The sequence below is a fragment of the Oryzias latipes genome, chromosome 8 (assembly GCF_053564925.1).
Source record: "Oryzias latipes strain Hd-rR chromosome 8, Olatipes_Hd-rR_3.1".
Taxonomy (NCBI): Eukaryota; Metazoa; Chordata; class Actinopteri; order Beloniformes; family Adrianichthyidae; genus Oryzias; species Oryzias latipes.
In genome coordinates this window covers 9,680,929-9,702,925 of record NC_136244.1, presented here as the reverse complement: position 1 = coordinate 9,702,925, position 21,997 = coordinate 9,680,929, and the positions used below count along the sequence as shown (strand labels likewise).

Here is a 21,997-nt window from a genome sequence, read left to right as displayed (position 1 = left end):
ATTGTACGGCGTTTGTTGCGGTCTGCAGTAACCAGAATAAAAACCTTAAAAGAGGTTAAGTCTCCGTGCCTCAGTGTGGGAAAGGGACACTACATTATTGTATGCCTCTTTCGAAATTACATTTCAAAATATGTGGCGTTTATGGCTCTCTTGGCCAAAAAGGTTCCCGACCCCTGGTCTAGGGGGTGTGTCTGCAGCTGTGAACACGGTACAGAGTCTGTTATTTAGGCGGCGGCCGTGGTGCAGCTGTAGGGTGGTCAACCCATGATCGTAAGATTGCAGGTTCAACTCCCGCCTTGCCTCTGGTGGTAGGCAGGCGCCCGAATTTGGCAGCAGAGCAGCTACCAGTGTAAGAATGTGTGTGTGACTGGGTAAATGGGTCTGTGACTTTGTGCGCTTCGTCCTTGTGGGTAGAAAAGCGCTATATAAGTATACGCCATTTACGCCATGTTATGGGATAGAAAGCTCTTCTAAAAAGACAGTCAGTGGCAATCTCATATGGGGCACATGAGCGCCAAAAAGAAAGCCTTTTTTTTCACACTTGCGTAAGGGCGCCCTTCTACTATCCTGTCAACTTGCTGCGATGATGACTGTATGTTGCGCTGTGTAAAACATGCTGTAGGGAGGGGGAGGGGGAGGGGGAGGTGTTGCACTTGGGAGAAAACAACTTGGAGCTGTATAGGATTTGAACAGGTAGAGAGGCGGGGAAGGGGCTGAGACTCACCGCTTATGATTTCGGACCCGTCATCTATAATATTAATAAACTTTATTAGGTTAACTGGATTTAAAGAAAAAAATAGAAAGAAGTTTACATCAAAGTGAATTTGTTTCCATCATCTCACTCATCTTAACTCTGTGTTTGACAGATGGAAAAGTCTATTCAAGGTTGTGAAAAATGGACAAAAGATCAAAAGAAAACTCACACGCTCATAAATAATTAAAATAAATACCGTAATTTCCAGACTATAAGCCGCTGTTTTTTTCCTGCGCTTACAGCCATGCGGCTTATTCAGTGACGCGGCTAATTTATGGATTTAATTGGCAGCCGCCATGTACATACTTTCGAACTCAGTGAATGGTTTGAATTCTCCATCTAACACCAAGCACAAGGTATTTATTTTTTCAACACACCTCTAAGCAGCCAAACAGCATGGACCTCACTTCAGGTCTTAGACACTTCAGCCATGGTTCAACAAAACGAAACACGCATGCCCGGCCGCATCCCAGAATCCTTTGGTGCCATTAGACCCAACGTGCACGTGATCGCCGCTACAATATGATGAAGCTTTCAAGTTAAAAGCAATCGTTAAAAGCAGCGTGAAAAAATCCACCATCACCAACGGGTTTGGAAAAGCCGGTCAGCTGCGTGACGGAGAGAACAGCGCATGCTCCGGAGTGAATTTACCTCTGAGTCATAGTGACTCGGCTGGCTGCACGTAACTATGTGGGAATAACATCAGCCTTTATTTTGTCGGGACACGACTGGAAACACAAATCGACGTGATCGTTTTTACGGTTTCTAAGGACTGAGCGGAATTTTGCTTTGAAAAGCTCACAGCCTCCGTGTGAGCTGGAGCAATCTTCTCCTGCTGCTCTTATAGAGCTACGGGGCTGATGGCAGTCTGATGGCTCCCACACTTAACAACGCATCCGCCCCTCATACACAAAACGTACACTATTAAGTCCGATTGCTCTGCACAGAAACGATTTGCTCCTTCCACCGGCGCAATGGGGACGGAGTGCTCCTCCTTGAAGCCGCCCTGGCCAGAGGTGTCGGAGTTGATAGGAAGGGGAGACAAGGAGCGCGCGGGGCGAGCGCGGAGGCGTCCGCGCAGCAACAGTGTTTGTTGTGGAAGGAAACTTCTGACGCACGCGCCGCACTGAGGTGCGCGAATCGCGCTGAGGCGCGCGCTTTTCAGTCGCCGCTGCTTTATTTTACCATTGTGTTTTTTTAACCAGCCCTGTTACTCCCATAACGCTGCCGCGACACAAGCGGAAGGAGAGCTTTTCCCGTTCACCCCTCCATGCACTGCTGATACTTGCTCATTCTTAAACACGTACAACAGTATGGCGAGCCGGGCGTTGGCCCCGCCTTTAGCCCCTAAGACTCATGGGAAATGGGGAATCGCGGATGTAAATTTCCTCATCATAACTGAGGGATGTAACGTTGATTATATGGTTACTGTTTGTAATTTTATGTATGATACCTAGATTGTCAATAAGTAAAAAAAGGCAAAGCTGACTCCACCCACAGTGTGCTAATGAATCACACTCACTCTGGGATTCAGGACGTGATCTGTCAGGATGACAACGTCGGCTAACACATGCGCGGCTTGTACTCTGACGCGGCTTGTGTATGTATAAAAGTAGTTAAACACGTGAAAACGGGTGGGTGCGGCTTGCAATCGGGTGCGCTTTATAGTCCGGAATTTACGGTAATCTGTCGGCATTTTGAATCAATACTAACTAACTCACTAAATGAACTATCGATTTTGTGTTAGTGTTTGTGTTAGTGTTGCGGCTCCCTGTGCTTTTATTTCTATGGGAAACTGATCCAATTGGCTCTTTGAGTGGTAAAAGTTGCCGACCCCTGGTCTATGTCATGTTAAGGCACACCAAGCTATAATGCTACGTTCACACCAGCCTCATTCAAACATTAGCATTAAGTTAACATCCTTTGAACAAGCTCACAGTTGTGATGTAGAAACTGAAATGGGTGGGCCAAAGCCTCCCGGTTCCGATACATCCACTTTCATAGATTCTTAATGTCTTTGTTTTTCAGTTTTGACCTCCCATTTGGCTCAAAACTTTATGGCTGGATAGCTCAGATGTTGCTCACCATTTTTCTTGCACTGCTAATGTAAGCTTGGTGTCGTGAGGGGCTTTAAACTAGCAGGAGAGAGTGTAAACAAAGGGATGATGGGAAATGACCGCTGGCTTACTCTGTGCCACCAGTCATGCCCACAACTCAGAGGTAGATTTCTGGTGAACTACTGCCCGCTCTCGCAAACTAAAAAAACGACATAGGTTTTGGGATTTTGCCTGATAACTGCATAAGACCACTGGGAGCGATCTTAGAATAGATCAAAATATGATTGGAGTCGGGATTTAAGAGAAACAACGGAGTCATGGATAAGTCTGTCAATCAGACTCTAACAAGTGTATTCACAGAAAGTCTAGAACTTGTTTGTGACAGGCTACACATCACCCATGTTAGAAATGTCAACCGTTGAGTATATTCACATCACCTGTAACTCCAAAACTTGTTTGAAACATTTAAAAAATCAGACTGATAGAGTTAAAAAAAAAAAATCAACGCCACTACTCTAACTCCCAACCTCGTTAATAACATGTAAACAGTTCGACTCTGCTACATGTTAGCTATGTTAGCATATAGACAATAACAACTGAACTTGTTTGGATCTTGTAAAAAAGATTTCATAGAGTTCCGTGTACCTTTCAGAATCACTTTATATATAAAGTGTGTATATATATATATATATATATATATATATATATATATATATATATATATATACACACACAGTATATTCTTTAGGTCAGCCCTTTCTATCCATTGGCAGAACTTTTTGAATATCAGCCACTTCCAGTTATGGTTCGGTGGTACATCCCATAAAGGGGTTTGTCCTCCCATGAGGATTTGTCCTGCCACGAGGATCTGTCCTCCCAGCACTGCATCTTCTGCTCTCCATTGCCTGAAACATTCACTGAGCACACTGTAAGTTGGGGCATTGAGCTTGATTTTTTTCATCATGCATCTTGGATGTTTCATCCTGGATAGTGGCTTCCACGCTCACTGGTCCTCGGCTTCCTTCCTTGCGGCTAGCATACAGTCTCAGGGTGCTGGATTTTGGATGGAACCCTCCATGAGCTTTCGTGTCTTAACATCCGTGGTCTGTATCTCTTCCTTTGGCCATCTTATTGTTCCTGCAGGGTATCTGATAACTGGCAGTGCATAGCTGTTTATTGCCCGGGTCTTGTTCTTGCCATTGAGTTGGCTTCTCACTTGCCTTACCCGTTGGAGGTATTTAGTTGTTGCAGCTTTCCTTGTTGCCTGCTCCTGGTTGCCATTTGCTTGTGGAATTCCAAGGTACTTGTAGCTCTCCTCATTGTCTGCTATTGTTCATTCTGTGAGTGAGACCCCTCTAGTGTGAACCACCTTGGTTCCCTTTGTCACCATCCGGCTACATTTCTCAAACCCGAATGACATCCCAATGTCAGTACTGTAGATCCTGGTGGTGTGAATCAGGGAGTCAATGTGTAGATATCTATATCTATATATATCAGTATATGTGTGTGTGTGTGTGTGTAATTGTCATGAAAAGGCCTGACTTTCTGCTGTGATCTTGCCTGGTGTCCCTCCTCCTTCCTGAGGTCTTCTGCAAGAGTCACAGGTGTTCTGATTTTATGTTAATTATGTTTGGGTCTACTTAAGCTATGGCTGTACTTGATTCTGTGTCACAGCGTCTCCTATTCTATGCTCCAGTTTACGGTTTGATTTTGGCATTAAAGACTTCTCATTTTGGAAACTGGATCCGAGTCGTTTCTTCTACTCTTGGGTTTTCTCTCCTGGCTCCCCCCGTCACAGTAATATATATAATAACCTGGCTGCCACTCCGCTGGACTGAGCTGCAGTTGTACATCTTCATTTGATTTGATTAGGGGAACAACGATAACCACATCAACGCATCTCAACTCCACGGTGATGACCTCATCACCACACTTTTATTTTTTTAACGTTTTTTTTGTTGTTGAAAGTTCTGCATGATTGGAACTATAATAAACACATTAAACACATTCATCTTTGCAGATAATTTACTTTTTCTGCTAGTCCTGTGTTCAGACTTCAAGGGTTTCCGGGGGAAACCTTTTATTAGTGTCCTCCTTCACTCCCTGCATCAGAAGTCAGACGCTGAAATTAGGCGAACCCCTCCAGACATTTTGTTTGTTGTACTACACAATCTTTACTGGACATCATGGGAGTTTCGAGGGGAGGAAAAACAGGAGAGACCAGTGACAGGAAGAAGAAATGAAACTTTAGATGAGGCAGAGGTTAGCACCAATGGCATTCTATTAAACCTCTTCTCTTTTTTTCTTTACAGCTGATGACTAAGCATCCGGCGAAACGCCTGGGCTGTGGTCCAGAAGGGGAAAGAGATATTCGAGACCACAGCTTCTTCCGCTACATGGACTGGGAGAAACTTGAGAACAAGGAGGTGCAGCCACCATTCAAACCCAGAGCTGTAAGTGGGAAGTGCAGATCACATTTGAGTGCAGTGCATGGGGAAAAGCTTTTCCTAGATAATTAAAATGGAGGATCTTTGTTCCCATTATTTGTTCAAATCCTTCTGAAGGCCCCACCTGTAGTGTAACTTTACTCCTTTTTTTGTTTTATCTTTCTAAAACTTCTTTCCCTGTCTCTATTACTCTGCCCATCCTTTCACTCTGACAATACCACCCTCTTTCTTCCTCTTTCTGAATGGGATGCAGGTAGGTTGATGACATTTAAAGATGTGCAAACATGAGCTCAGGGCTGGTCCTGATCGCAAAAATGGTGGTAGAGAAGATGAATATGGTTTAGATTAGGAAGACAAAGTAGGTTTTAAATGATAATATTTACAGCTTTTGCACAGCTGTACTCTGAATGAACTGTTCGATTTCACCTCCGGAGAGAAAGGGGGTCTAGACAAAAAGTGGCCTTTGTGTGTTTGTTTGTTTTTTTTGGTCAGAACTAGAAACATGCCAGTGGACAAAGAGATCAGAAGACGGAGATGGATAATGCTAGGTCACACTCTAAGAGACCATCCAACATTAGGCGATGGAGTAGAATCCCGTGGGGGGGGGGGGGGGGGGGGGACCACAGAACAGAACATGTGGAGAAGGGACCTGGAGGCTGACGTCAAGCAGACCAGACACACCTGGAAAGAGCTAGGATCCCTAAGGACAGAAGACGGTGGAGAAAAGTTGTTGATGGCCTATGCCACCAGGGTTACAAAGGATAACTAAAATTAGATTCAGAGTGATGTCATCTTTGTGCTCGTAAACAGGCAAAATAAGTACACAAGCGCAAAGAGCCACAAGCTACAGAGTGGTTTATCCTCTATATTTTTGGAAGCAGCTTTCTCTGCAGTTTTTTTTTTTTGTGCATGGATGGCACTGCGTGCGTTTGTGCATCTTTGTGCGAAAGGTGTCTTCTGCAGTCTTCTGTTGGGATTACTGAGACATGCTGTCTGATCTCTTCTTCTCTGCATTGTTCTTTGATTCTTTGATGATGTCCTTTAAACGTCTTCTGTTTTTCTGACTTCTTTATTTTTTCCAGATGAGTAAAAATGGATTTTTGAAAAAAAAACAAGACCAGGTTTTAACTTCAGAAAAAGTGTGTTTTTGTATTTGAATGATGAGCCTATATTATCCTCTGCAGCTCTGTGAAAATGGATGCTGTCAGACTCTCTTGGCTTTTGACCAATCAGGCCTTAGCGGCCAGTTCGCATACTGGTACACGTGTTAATGGCAGCTCCCTAACATTTCATTTAACGTCATCACTGTGGATGCCTTAATTTATTTGCATTCATTGAGTTATCAGTCTGTTTCCCCATTACCCCCCCCCCCCCCCCCAAAAAAAAAGTCCCCCATCCATCTGCTAAGCATCAAACCATCTGTCTGCTCATCTGCACATTTTATTTGTTCTCTCTCTTTTCAAACGGTTTTTATTGAGTCTGTCTGTTCATTTGCATGCTCCGGGATGAGGTCTCAAACCTGATTGGGGATCTGCACTACAAAATCCTGCAGGAAACAACTTTTAGTTCAGCCCCAAAACCAACTAGCTTGTTTGATCATCATTCTTTACTCTCACAATTGATTTGTTATCCAAATATTTTTTTGGCATTATTTCTTCTTCTTTTTTGGCCAAATCATACTCTCTATATGGAGGTGACAACAGTAATTAACTCCAGATGCATTATTACCCTGGTGGATTTCTTATTTACCATATTCCACCAGGGTCTTAAACAGTCTTGCTCAGTTTCCGTCAGTTTTCTGAATAACACAGATTTAATAAGTTTGTAGTATTCCTCTGGGTGATGTTGTCACAGAATAATGAATCCTTGTGTGTTAATTAAAGGTTTGTGCTGTGATGGAGGAAAAAAAGAGCTTAGCTCAGCTCAAAAGCCCCTGTAAGGGACATTTTCAGAAAAATTTCATTGTTAGCTTGCTAACTTCCATCCTACTGCACATATCTTTCGTTCAGTGTGTTCACATCTTAAGGATCACTCTATTATGTTCAGAGAGCTGGTAGGAACGTCAGATGTAATCAAATAAATGTATCAGACAAAAATGCAAGGGAGTGGGACAGAAGCGGGATCGTTTTGAACGGGAATGGGAGTCAGATTACCAGGAGTGGGACAGAACTGGATTATTTTTTAAACTTTGGTCGGGGGGTGGGACGGGACAGGATTACTCTCAGTGGGGGGGGTCAGTAGTGAAAATCAAATCCCATGTCATCCTTTAGCCTGGCTCCAACATGGCAGAATCCATATTCCAAAAAGAATGCGCACTAAAATGACTTAATTTTGTTGTAGCCAGAAGTAAGCCATTTTCTATGTGTGATCTTAACAGTTGCTATGTCAAGTTCTCTTATACGGTCAATTTTATCACTGTTTACCTAAAAGCAAAAAATATCCTTGACCAAAATTGTAAACCACCAGAAAAATGTTTTAGTTCCAGCTATAATATTGATACACCAATGTGAACATTTCCCTTCCCCAATTCTTTAGGCACACAAGCATTTTTTTTTGGGTCAAATCTCGGCAAATCTACTACAGTTTTATTAATATTTATCTCTTTCTTCTGAGCCTGCGTTTGGTTGATCATTCAAAAAGTTTAACCCGACTTCAATCAAACACAGTTTTTACTGGAAGAAATTCCCTTTTTCATCTGAAGGGTCTCTGTAGCTGTGTAGTGCACGGCCCCAGGATGTTTGAGACCGTTTGTGCTTGAAATTTGGATTGAATAGGCTTCAAATATTTGAAAAAGAGAGGCGTACATGAGCTGTGCTTTTTTTTTTTTAATTATTGTCTCCTGCTGATTTTGATCTTGGCAGATGGAGCAATAAGTCAAGCGCAGCCAAGTACTTGCACTTGTTCTGATATTTGAAACAACTTTCAAGTTATGTCATCTCACACCTTGGTTCACCCTTCCATTCCCTTCTTTTGTTCTCCTCTCCTTCTACCCCCACCCCACCCCACCCACTCCGCCTATCCATTCCTGTCCATTCCCACTCCTCCTTCCCTTCCCTACTTGTGCTCCATCCCTCCCCTCCCCCCTAACCCCGCCCTCCTCAACAGTGTGGACGGGAAGCGGAGAACTTTGACAGATTTTTCACTCGCCACCCGCCAGTGCTGACCCCTCCAGATGAGGAAGTGATTCAGAATTTGGACCAAGACGAGTTCCAGGGATTCTCTTTTATCAACCCGGAGTTTCCAGGAAGTGCTGCCACCACTACCGCTGCCGAGCAGGCTTGATATCAGGGACACAGACACACACAATGATTTTGGCCTGTAAAATCCCAATGTTTTCCACACAAATCCACAAGCATGTTTCCTTTAAATGTCCTGGAAGTACTTATGTTGTCCCAAGTGACCAAACTCAAAAACCATAGAATCTGTTGAATCTTGGACAATGCGTTGACTCCAAATTGAGAATAAAACAACCTTACTGCTTGTACTGTAGCACTCTGAAAAGCAAAGATAAATCGCTCATTCATTATCTACAGCTTCAGCTCAGTATCAAACAGCATCCAGTTTACCAAGGATTAAGGTAAACTTCTTTTTTCAGAATATTCCTATAACAGTGTGTTGTACAATATTATGCATGATGCAATGAATAATACTGACGAAGAACAAGATGCATGGAAATCTGGTTCCTAGAAGCTTTTAACATTTTTTTGCATTTTTGGGTGACAGCTTGAGTTACTTGTTGTGAGAACAAAAAGTTTGCGAAAACAATGTTTATGCAAAATCACAAGGGTGACTTTAATTTTTTTCAATTTTACCTTTCATTTTATACATTTACTTTGTGAATAGACCTTAAATTATCCAACCACTTTATTTTATGGTATTTGTTTAAATTGGAACATGAACTCGACCCACAGCTGAAAATGTATTTTGACAATGCTTCTTTTGTTTTTTTTGCATGACATGAATTGTTTTTTTTTAGTAGTTTCCCTATAATCTTTTAACAAGAAAATGAAATATCTGACATCCAAAAGAAATATAAACATAAAGGCAAAGAGTACAGGTAAAGCAGGAATTTCACATGAAACACATACACATTTTTGTAACAGATAAAATACTGAAAACACAGATAATAGTTCATGTTTAAAGTTATTTGATTAAAGAAAATGTTTTACATACAGACCTTTAAGGCCACCATAAAACAAAAAAATTAACTTTCGAAAATAAAGTTGTAAAGTAATCAGAAAAAAAGTTTTTATTTTGTGAGAATAGTCGTTATGAGAAAACTCAAATGTGCACAAGAATAAAGTCATGAAATTACAATTAAGAAGTCCATATTTTATTTTTATTTCATAAGTTGAAAAAATTGAGAATTTACAAGATTAAAGTAATAAAGTTATGAAGCAAACACTAAAACATGTCTAAAAAAAACATTACCAAAAAAGAACCAATATCATGTTTCAGATTGAGAGAAATAAAGCACATTGTAAGTGGTTACTTTACCATTGATTTCACAAATTAAGGAAATACTAATACTTTGAGTGAGCCAACATTGTTTTATAATAAATACAAGTGTCACAAATATGGGCAGACTGGATCCAAATGCAGCAGGTTTAGTAGCCCAACCAAAAGTCCACAAAGCTAAATTATGGTGAGGCAGGGGTCAATAACAGGCATCAAATATCAAATATCATCAAAGGGGAGACAGGGGTAGTCAAAATCCAGGCGAGACTCGCCAAACAGGGTCAGGAGATCAGGTCAAGATATAACGCTAGGTAATAATGGCAGAGTGGCACAAACAATGCTTCGCTCTGAACTCAGCTCAGAGCAGTGCTTAAGTATGTGGTTGTGGCTGTGGTTGATTGAGTGAGTCAGGTGTGTGGCATCCAGGAAGCGAGCGCTGGGGTTGCTGGGAGATGAAGTGCCGTCAGTACTCTGGAGACTGCTCCCGCCGGTGACCAGAGGGGGAGACAGAGCTTTGACATCTGACAGAGCCCCCCTCCTGCGAGTGTCTCCTGAAGAGAGGGTCGCTCCGACGCCGAGGTTGACCACAAGGTCTGGGTTCTGGCCAGTGGAAGTCATTGATAACGGAGGGGTCAAGGATGTCAGTGGCGACCCAGGAGCATCCCTTTGGGCCATACCCCTCCCAATCCACCAGATATAGAAGCTGACCCCCCCTGGCGCTGGGAATCAAGATATGCTGCCTCACTTTCCACTATCACAGGTTATTTTTAAAACGCAACTCCTACAATAAACGAGGAAACTGTACTGGTGAAAAGGTAACGCAGATATATGCGTAGCTGCAGCAGAAGACGTAGAAATTTGCTTTTTTCATTATTACTGGATGAGAAACAGACATGCAGGACAAAGCTGCTCAGTTTTAGCACAAACTGTGAGACGTGTAAGTAGCTGCAGCCCTCAAAGTCTCAGCGGGTAAATGTCGGGAGAGGATTCTCTAGTTATTGGTTTTTCTTTTTAATGTATATTTTTTCCTAACTTTGTCTTTGAAAATCAGTTATTTGTTCATTTTTGTATTTCATAAATAGTCTTATTTATGTTATTAAAAGCATCGTGAATTACTAAAACTTTAGTATAGCGCTGTACAATAAAAGAAAGATAAAATAAGTTTAAATTAAAAAAAAGAGTTATTGTGGCCCTCACAAGAAAAAGTTTGGGGAACTGCTCCAGCATCCATGTGGTGTTGGAAGGTTTGTTATTTTTCATTCTTCCTATCATTCAAACACCACATGAACGCAGCATTTCTCCAAGTTTTACACAGGGTACATCAAGCTATTGGTGCAATTGGCTCGAAATTGAGAACAAAAGTTTTAACCTGAAAACTCTAAAATGCTCTGTTTTAAAATATAATTTTCAATCCAAATGTTTTCATCCAGATTTCATCTTATTTCTTTCTCACTCCACGCATCTGCTACTGGTCCGGTCCTTCTATCCAATTTTAGAACTTTATGTGGCCCGCGAGTCAAAATAATTGCACTACGCGGTTATCAAAGCGTAGGGAGATAGGCAGAGTAAAGGTGAGCATGGGTTCACTTACCAGCTCTGCAGAGCGATTTGGGAAAGGTGCTGCGAATATGGCCAGGCTGCCCGCATTAGAAGCAGAGGTTCTCCCAGATACGCCTCGCTCTCTCCCCTGGAGAGAGGTGGGTGAAGCCGAGTTGCATGGGCTCATGTTTAGAGCCAGCCAGCAGCCCCTGGGGCTGGATTGCGTGGCTGCTGGGTTTTGAGCAGAAGTTCCAGTTTGATGTTGAGAGCGATGTGTTTATCCAAGGTTAATCCCTCGTCGCGGCCCTCATGAAAAGCTCTCAGTGAGCCGCTTGTCCAGTCTATGCAAGCAGCCAGAGTCCAAAGTCCAGGCGAGAGTCAGGGCAGGCGGCAGGCAAACAGAGTCAGAAATCAGGTCTAAATATAACGCTAGATAATGAAGGCAGAGTGGTACAAACAATACTTCGCTCTTAGCTCAGCTCGGTGCAGTGCTTAAGTATGCTGTGGTTGATTGGGGGAATGAGAATCAGATGTGTGGCATCCAGGAAGTGAGCACTGGGGTTACTGGGAGATGAAGTGCCTTAACTACTCTCGAAACTGCTCCCACCGATGACCAGAGCTCTGACTTCTGATAACAAGGACAGGTTTAGATGTATAATAAATCTAAAAGGGGCAGGGCCTGTCCAAACACACACAAAAAATGTCACAAACACACCTGGCTCCAAAAATTGTCATGTCAACATGTACACAATACAACTACCATTCACACACGCATTCTTATGCCTTTAGACCAACACATGTGAAACATTTCCTTCCGTCACACAAAATATTTGTGCAAAGGTGAGCCACCAGCAGTGCTCGAGTGAGTGTTTCTGTTCTTCTGGGGTGGATGATGAAATGTAAAAAAAATAGGAAGAGTGCCCAGTCATCCCCTCACAAAGACCCCTAAAATCCTGCATGGTATAGCAGATAGAGGAAAACCGCCCAACGGGCAATCATGTCTGCCTAACAGGCCAGGACCATGCCAGAGAGCAGGGAGGCACAGGGAAACAGAGAGGGCAAGCTCCAGCCCAAATCGGTGCCCCGACCCCGGAGAGCACCCCCAGCCCTAGATGAGAAGCCAACCACCACCCAGGAGTTCTGAGCATCCCCCTACCCCAACCCAAGGCATGAGCCAGGGTCCTTCAAGGGAGACCCGCCCCACACTCCAGGCAGCCACCAAGCCAGCCAACAGTCGGTCCAGGAGAGAGCAAGGCAGGGGCAGCCCACTCCTGCCCAGGAGAAAGACGCCCAAGAGAAGTGGGGGTCCCCAAAGAGCGTTTTAAAGACGGCCTGAGCAGGCCCACGCACTGTTGGAATTTTGGACCAGAGGACCAGAACCCGCACCACAGGGATACGGACAACCCCGGGCTCAGAGGTAATGTGATCCCATGGATCATGGTCTTGCCAGAGAACTCACCCTCTTTCTGGGTGGAGGGCAGCCGGGCCCAGGAAGGCAGCACCCAAGGGACACGGCCACCATTGCAGAGAGCCTGGTTCCCCGCACCAAGGATGGGGTAGGGGACAGAAGACTGACACAGCCCACCCCCATCACCCAAATATGTGATTATATAAGGAAGAGGGTAAGTTCGGGACAGCTGCTTGACTGGCCCCAGGTTGGTGAAACAACTGTCTCCTAGCTCCCCCAGCATTGGGCCCAGGTCTCCCCAGCCTAGGGGTCCCATTGCTCGTAGAGCCGACCCCCCAGGCCCCACACCCCCCATTGCACAAAAAGAGAGATTAAGACCTTATGGCAACGCCATAAATGGCTGCAATGATGGGTTAAGTTGGGAGGTATTGTGGATTCATCCACATTACACAACCAACTGACCTATATTTTCAAAAAAGCATGGCTTTTGCGACTTTTTTCTCAAAAAATGACAACTTGTTTCTCGTTTATGTATGACTTTATTCTTGTAAATTACAACTTTTTTCATATAAATTTACAACTTTATTCTCATAATATTTTTTATGTTTTTATTTTTATGGTGGCTTTAATAGTCCCTCGTATATACATCTTGGAAGAGAACCTTAAAATTAAAATATTATTTGTTGTATTTTCTATGACTGAAAATTTTCAATAACTCAATAAGTTTTAAAATTGTATTTAAACAAATCTGGTAATTTAAGAAATATATTACTCAAAAAAGTCAATCTGACTGAATAAAAAAAGCATTATTTAGGAAAAAAGTTGATCTGAAAATGAAAAAAGAAGAATATATTTCCTTTTTCTTTTTTTACACTACATTATTTTTAAATTTTAAAACTCCAACTGGTTTAAAGTGTTTTGCTGGAGTTGTTTTCTAAAGACTGAATAAGAAATTTGGAATATCTGAAGTAACAAAGCAAATTGACAAAAACAGATTTTAAAAATGTTTTGTTTAATATTTTTTGTGACAGTTGTGATTTTACTTTTTCTTCTATAAACAAGCCCGTCTATAGTTAGGACCCAATACTGAGGTGTGCTGTACAGTATTTATAGAGAATAGTTTTCATGCGTTTTCTCCTTAACTTAGCTAGAACTGGAATGTGTTCCTTGCATGACAATAACAATAGTATCTGTAGATATTTTTCTCCCTACTGGATTTAAGCATTTATTCTACTCAGTATTTGCTTTCTGCAAATACTTTTTCTTTTGTTTTTTTACAGTGTGAATGCACATGTATGTTTTAAATGTATGAGAACTGTGAATGAAAATGCTCTATTGTGTTTTAAATTGTACGTTTGCATCCCTGTGACCTGGCCTTGTGTTTATAGATGCGGTGAAAGTTCCCACTCAGTTGGATTAATCTCTATTCCTTAGCTGTGCAGCTGCCTTCCTGTATGATCTCAGTTGCGTTTGTTGACCCCAACGTTGCATGATATATGTTGAAGGGACTTAAGCCAACTAAATAAAAAATAAAGCATGTCGAGAAAGATAAGGCGCTTGGCTTAGTTGTGCAGTTCACGCAGCTCCTCCACACACAAAAAGAGTGGATTTTTTTATTTAGAAATTTTAGATTATTTGTTCCAGTGGACACAAAACTAAACTGTTTGCTTAAGGTTGTGCATGTCATTAGCCACAGTTTAAAATCTTTGTTGAAAAAAATAGGCCTAAAATACCTAATTCATATAAGGAATGAAAGAAAAAAAAGCAATTGCCATGGTAAAACTGCTTGGAAAAGTAAAGATGGTCTATTGACTACTTGACTGTCTTTACTGTTAAATTGTTTGTTGAAAAAAGTGATTGAAATGTGCATCACAGATGAATGTAAAAAATAAAATATAGGAACACCTTAGAACTGGGAGCTATGGTCAGCAGAATTTTACATTAAAAAACAATAAAAACGTTTTTTTATCAGAGAACAAATCTAAAATATCGTAGCTAGTTATTATCTGGACACTGTGTTGTACTTATTGTTGTCAAGAAAAAATGGTTTATATATATATTTTTTTAATCCATAAAAATAACAAGTACTGTATTTTCCATGTCATATAGCCCACCGGATAAAAAGGAGCACCGTCAATGACTGGTCTATTTCGAACTTATCTCATGTGTAAGGCACACCGAACTACAAGGTGCATTAAGCAAGTCAAAATAGTTAGAGATAGGTCTGTCAGTCAGACTTTATCAACTGCGTTCACAGTAATTCTAGAACTTGCTACATTAGCCATGTCAGTACTATTAGTTCCGATACCCTATTCACAATACCTGTAACTCCCAACTTTCTTTGGAACACATAAAAATCAGATTGATAGCGCTAAAACAAATGTTACTGTAACTACACTAATTCTTAATCTTGTTAGTAACATGAAAAAAAACATACAGATACCACCTAAACAAATGTTACTGTGACTATTCTATCTTAAAATATTACTTTGGCATAATACCCGACGCTAACTCCCAACCTTGTTCGTAACATGTAAGAAAGCCCTCCGACACTGCTACATACTAGCCATGTTGCATATCAGAATCAGAATCCTTTTATTGTCATGCAGATGCACCCTCTGCAGTAGATGGGTTACGAATGGGGGGGGGGGGGGCATTGGTGACAAAAAAAAGTCATATTTCAACACTGTGATACAATGTGTAAATACAAGAGAAAAATAAAACAGTTTAAACATAAAAGCACATATTCATACAAGCAACACGGTACACAAGGTTCAGTGGTGGGAGGGTGGAGTGGGTGGGGGGGTATCCCCTGTGATACACTCTGAGCGCATATTCACATTAACACCCAGCCTAACATTTTGACAGAGCGCAGTCTACCTCTCAAGATCGTTTCAACATCAGTAAGAACAACTAGAATGAATCCATATATAAGGCGCTCTTGATTATAAGGCACACTTTTGCTTTTTGAAAAAAAAAGTTAGTTTTTAGGTTCACCATAGAGTGCGGAAAATATTGTTGGTTTATTTTATTTTTTTTATTAGAATATCCTTATAGCCTAATAACCCAAAATATAGGTAATAATGAATGTTGTCAATCATAGTTTAACCATATTTTTGACCATTTAAGAGAACTAAATTGGTCACAGTATATAGCTGGTTTGATTTCTGCCAGAGGTGAGTACTAACCTTTTGCCCCATTTTCCTCCTGCTGTGAAATGTTAAAATATTCACATTCTGGCCCAATGGCTCACCTTTTAGCTCTTATGATGTTTTTTCTGTTTGGACTTGGTGACACTGGAAATACCACCAATACTATGTTCACACCACTGTGACGGTGTAGCACCGTCGGATTGCCGCTGCGCTCGCACATACACATGCACACGCTCGCACACACACCCACGTGCGCATTGACGCGCACGCACGGACCCGCAAACACGTCATTTCTTGTAACTCACCGTTTTCTCTCCGTCCCTATTCCCCTGCAGGTAGCCCTGGGTGCACACTGGGTTTGCCGACTGTTTATCCTCACGCATACATTTACACACAGCACACATGACGCCATCATTAGCTCCATTTGTTACGCGGAAGTAACCCGAAAGTAATCATCGACACACCGGGTCATGTGACGCATCGGTCAGTGTCTGTATTTTATTTTTAAGGAGGATTTATCTGTACATAACACAGAATGTTTCTTTGAATTAAACTGTTTATTTCTGTATGTTTATTTATGTTTTTGAAGCAATGTAAGACTCTTTTATTTTGTCTTTGGACTGATGGAGAGCAAAACCCAGGAGGAGGGGCTTATCATTTAAAAGAGGACCTGTTACAGGTGTCAGTGTGGAGTAGTTGGAGTAGAGTGTCAGAGTGCACCGTAGAGTGTCAGAGTGGAGAGACATATGTTGATGCAGCCTTTGTGGAGCAGTGGATGTGCTCTGTTCTTGTATTAAAAACAAGAATACATTTCACCTTGGCGCCTCTGCCTTTATTTCCTTGCGGGACCCACGACAAATTGGTGTCAGAAGTGGGATATGCAGAAGGCTGGCCACAAAAAGGTGAGACGCAAAGGTCTGCATTCCCAGAAGAAGGAGATGGATTCAACATCAGACACAGTCCCTCCATCGTCCCATTCATTTACGGAGGAAGAGGAGGTGGATCCTGGTGCCTCTGTTGGTTCTTCAGGCCCGACCAAAGACCCAGAAAGCGTTTGTTTGTTTCTTTGGTCAAACAGAGTTTAATCCCTTTTGGTGGACTTGATTATGGCAGGCAAACAAATGTGTGTGTACATGATGACAAACATTTGTACCCAAAGCGGATGTAACTGTGACCATAAATGAACAATTATATCTTTTGACTGTTGGGGTGGTAGAGAACCTGCCTGTTGATTTGATTAAATGAGGCTACTGAAACATCTAAAGCTAATGCTGAGCTAGCTGTTCATGTCTCAGCACCCATACTTACTAGAGCTCAGGCTAAAGCTGGGATGCAAAGTCTTCCACACATGGATGACAGTTTCTTTGATGGGGGCAAAGAAATGCCAAAAAAGTCCCGTCATCAAAGACGGTTTGAAAAAAACTTAAGTTGCCGTATCCTGAGATCCCAATCACAGCAGAAAATTCAATATACCAGCTGACATTTCAGCTTTACAAAGTGAAGATCAAACTTGACAGAAAGTGAGAAATGTTTGGGAAATCTGCGGTTTATTGTTGTTGATGATGTTCTGTATGCAGCTGATGGTGAACACCTATGGTTAGTTGTTCCAACCACCTGCAGGCCACTCGCCATGCAATTAGCTCACACACTTCCATGGGCGTGTCACCTGGGTCGTCACAAAACATATCTTCGGGTTAGTTCACGTTTCTTCTGGCCAGAAAACTGTCAGACAGAGCATTACTGCACACACTTCCTATCATTTCCACTCCGTTCAGGAGAATAGCCACAGACATTGTTGGACCTTTACCTAAGAGCAGTAGTGGTCACAAGTACATTCTGGTGGTCGGTGATTATGCTACACGGTTCCTAGAAGCTTTTGCCCTGCGGACCATTACAGCTCCTGCAGTCATGAGAGCGTTAATTAAATTTTCTTCAGAGTAGGAATACCTGATGAAATTCTAACGGGCCAGGACTGGCTGCCATTTCTACTGTTTGCTTACAGGGAAGTCCCGCAAGCTTCAACAGGCTTCTCACCATTTGAACTCCTCAATGGCTGGGATGTCCAAGGCCCACTGGATCTCCTCAAGAAGTGCTGGGAGACCAAACCCACTGAGACCTCAGAAAGGGGTGTGATCCAGTTTGTCCTGGAGATGACAGAACGGTTGGCAAGGTACAGGGAAGAGGCAGAAATCAACCAACAAGAAGCCCAAAGGAGCTGGAAGACGTGGTACGACCAGCAGGCCCGTCATCGTGAACTCCAACCAGGTCAGAAGGTTCTGCTGCTTCTCCCTTCTTCTACCAGCAAACTCCTGGCAAAGTGGCAAGGGCCATTAACTATTCTTCGCAGGATGGGGCCTGTCACCTATGAGGTGCACCATCCTGACAAGAAGAAAGACAGGCAAACTTATCACGTGAATCTACTCAAAGAGTGGAAGGAAGGTGCTAACCATCCTACAGAGAAGTCTTTGCTGGTCAGAGCTGTGAAGGCTGAAGAAGACTTGGACTGTGATCTGGAGGCACTGACACACTCAACCCCTTCGTCTTTGTCACATTTACCCCCTGAACAGACTACACAGATATTGGACTTATTTCATAAATTGCCATCTCTTTTTTCTGCACAGCCAGGAAAAACCACACTCATCAGCCATACCATACGGCTCAAGGATGGACAACTAATCCGGCAACGACCTTATCCGGTACCACAGAAGTTGGTGGGAAGGCTGAATGATGAGGTGAAGAAGATGCTGGAGCTAGGGGTCATTGTGCCTTCCAACTCCGAGTGGTGCAGTCTGGTGGTGATCGTTCCCAAGAAAGATGACTCACTGAGGACATGCGTCGACTTCAGGAAACTGAACGGAGTTCGATGCATATCCAATGCCGAGAATTGACGATCTGCTGGAGAAGATTGGGGCTGCCAATTTCATCACCACTCTCGACCTATGCAAGGGTTACTGGCAAGTACCTCTCAGCAACACCTGTCAACCATATACGGCGTTTTAAACACCTGCTGGACTGTTTCAGTTTACAGTGATGTCTTTCGGTCTGCATGGAGCACCAGCCACGTTCCAACGGCTGATGGACAGGGTGCTGCAGGTATGTGACCACTGTAGTGTGGCCTATTTGGACGACGTGGTGATCTACAGTCACACCTGGTAGGAACACCTGAGTCACGTTCTGGGGAAACTACAGAAAGCAGGTCTGGCCTTGAACGTGAGTGGGCCCGGAAGAAAACCCGTTACCTGGGGTACCTGTTGGGAGGTGGTGAAGTGCGTCAGCAGGTAGATTAAGTGGAAGCTATCCGCAACTGCCCTCGACCACGCAGTTGGATTTGTTGCAGATGTAGCTCAAGACTACCTTACTGTCCTTATGAAAGTGAACTGTGTCAAACTTTATGATTTAGGGTTAGGGTTAGCTCATTCTTTGATTTGATTTTTTTTTTATTTGAAATGGTTTATTTCAAGCAATCAAATAGGAATAATACACAAAAACAATACAATCATCAGTTATACATTCATGCAATAACTAATCAAACTTAGAATAATTAGACATAAAATTAAGTATTGCTTGAAAGGGAGTGGAAGGAAGCGAACTTATATAATCCCACCCCTGTTCTACTGTAACCATTTTATTACATGATTTGTCAATATCCGGTTCCTAGAAAGCACATGACAAAGATGAAGTATGGCATGGCAATGAAGTATCCAAAATATATGGAGATTATGTTACTTATAAAAGTCATTGATATGATTAAAAGATAATACTATATCAGTAAAAAAGACAGATCACTCAAACAGACTGGTTTGAGATGGGAGACATGTTTCAGGAATTTTCATAGAAAAATTTGGTCAAGTATCAAAAGTTAATAATATGTGCAAAATTATGTTTCATTAGAAAAAAATCATGAATCAGCTAATCAATTCTTGTCGAGATCAGCTATCTCTACAGCTGAAAAAGCAGCACACAGCTCAAGTCTTGGTATTGTTTGTTCTGACTAAGGAGTTACTCTTGCTTTGCCCATTGTGAACCTGACCTCCACTTTTTCGTTTGGAGAAACTGCTTTTAAGTAGGCTACAGCACTTGTGGCTTTGGTTGATGCATTTTAAAACACACAGAGTTCTTTGCATTTTGCTTAACTGAAAGAGGTGGATGTATTGTGAAACTGGTGGAGTTTTGTAGAATCCAAGCGCAGACACCAAAATAGAGTGGCGAACAGGGTTTTATTCTTATGAGGCAGAGGGGATGAATGGAGGAGAGGAGAACAGGCCAGCAGGGGAGCAGACTGGCAGGTGAGCAGACTGGCGGAGTTTGCTGATAGGCAAGTAAACGGGCTGGTAGGAAGGCACATAAACGGCTGGCAGAAATTCACGAGGCCCAATCTGGCGTTTGCCGAAGGCTCCATCTCAGAATAAATAGTCCCTGTGATGAGCTGCAGGTGACGAGATGAGGTGACGAGATGAGGAGGAGCAGGTGTGGAGTAGTCACTGAGGAGGCACGCCCACGGGACCACAACAGTACCCCTCCCAACGGGAGCCACCGGGCGACTGAAACCGCTCAGGACGACGACGGTGGAGATCACGGATGAGAGAGGCGTCCAGAATAAAGGAGCGGGGCACCCAGGCATGTTCCTCAGGGCCGTAACCCTCCCAGTCAACAAGAAACTGGAGCCCCCGACCATGCCGACGCACATCAGCAGGCGCCGGAAAGAGTAGGCAGGGCAACCCGCCACCAACCGGGCGGGAGGAGAAGGGCCGGCAGGAGGGACCAGATCACTCGAACAGACTGGTTTGAGATGGGAGACATGGAAAACTGGATGGACCTAAATAGCATGAGGCAGCCTTAGCTTAACTGCAGAAGGATTGACCACCACCAGTACCTCAAACGGGCCAAGAAAGCAAGGAGACAACTTCCTGGACTCCGTACGCAGAGGGATGTTGATAGAAAAGAGTCAAACCTTCTGACAAGGATGGTGGAGCGGAGCAGAAGTCCTCTTAGCATCAATTGTGCGACAGCTGCGCTCCTGAGCACGAAGCAGGGCCGAACAGGCCATCCACCAGACCCAACAACATCTCCGGATGTAAGCCTAAACAGCCGGAACTGCAACTTCCTCTTCTTGGGCAGGAAACAGTTGTGGCTGGAACCCTAGGGATCACTCGAAAGTGGACAGACCGGTTGCAGAACTGACCAGTGAATTGTCGGAATACTCCACCCAGTCCAGATGGTCATTCCATGACCAGGATATTGCGTCCGCCACACACCGCAAAGCCCTCTCCAGATCTTGGTTTGCCCTCTCAGCCTGGCCATTGGATGAGGATGAAAACCTGAAGACAAATTCACAGTGGCACCAATGGAGTGGCAGAAAGCTTCCAGACTTGAGAGGTAAACTGCGGCCCTCTGTCAGACACTATGTCTGGGGGAAGCCCATGGAGGAGAAAAACATGGTGGATGAGGAGGTTGGCAGCTCTGTGGCAGAAGGGAGCTGAGGAAGACCAATGTAGTAGACTGCTTTGGAATAACGGTCTACTACTATGAGGATTGTAGTAGACCAGTAACGAAGTCCAGAGCCACATGGGTCCAGGGCCGGGAAGGCACAGGCAGGGGACAGAGAAGACCCGCAGGGGGATAGTGTGAGGCTTTGTTGCGTGTGCAGGTTGGACATGCAGCAACGTACTGTCGTACGTCTTTAGTCATGGTTGGCCACCAGAATCTGCATCTTAACAGGAAAAATGTACGAGCTCCACCAGGATGGCAGGTCCGGCGAGAGCAATGCCCCCACTGGATGACCTGTGAGCGGACAGCTTCAGGTACAAAAGGCGATTAGGAGGAGCTGTACCTGGGTCCGGGTGATGTTGTTTGGCCTCCCGCACTGTGGACTCCACCTCCCACGAGACTGCAGCCAGATCACAGGAAGAAGGGAAGATGGGCTCAGGAGAAGGCATCTCATCCGGAGTGAACTGGCGGGAGAGTCAGGTTTCTGGTTCTTAGAGCCAGGTCTATAAGACACAAGATAAAACTGGAACGGGTGAAAAACAGACACCAGCATGCCTGACGGGGATTTAGTTGTTTAACTTAGTGCAAATCCGATGACAAAAGGTGATTTGGTTCCCTCCAGCCAATGTCTCCAGTGTTCTAATGCATGCTTCACTGCCAACAGCTCCCTATCTCCCACATGGTAGTTATGCTCA

At 43.4% G+C, this 21,997-nt stretch overlaps 1 protein-coding gene and 1 long non-coding RNA gene across 3 annotated transcripts in view; one reads left to right on the top strand and one right to left on the bottom strand.

Moving 5' to 3' along the window:
• Positions 1-11,439, bottom strand: part of LOC110014724 (uncharacterized) — a 50,460-nt gene extending 39,021 nt beyond the window's left edge. The window contains exon 1 of the long non-coding RNA XR_002289721.3: positions 11,308-11,439. This is a non-coding gene — a long non-coding RNA (uncharacterized LOC110014724). The remainder of the gene's footprint in view (positions 1-11,307) is intronic.
• Positions 1-21,997, top strand: part of prkcbb (protein kinase C, beta b) — a 306,409-nt gene that overhangs the window by 245,302 nt on the left and 39,110 nt on the right. The window contains exons 16-17 of one of the 2 annotated variants that reach the window (XM_023957696.2): positions 5,124-5,264; positions 8,364-9,480. In XM_023957696.2, coding sequence (XP_023813464.1) covers positions 5,124-5,264; positions 8,364-8,540 — 318 coding nt within the window. In that variant the 3' untranslated portion in view covers positions 8,541-9,480. Of the gene's footprint in view, positions 1-5,123; positions 5,265-8,363; positions 9,481-21,997 lie in introns of those variants that run through there. The other variant, XM_023957697.2, reaches the window with a different exon arrangement.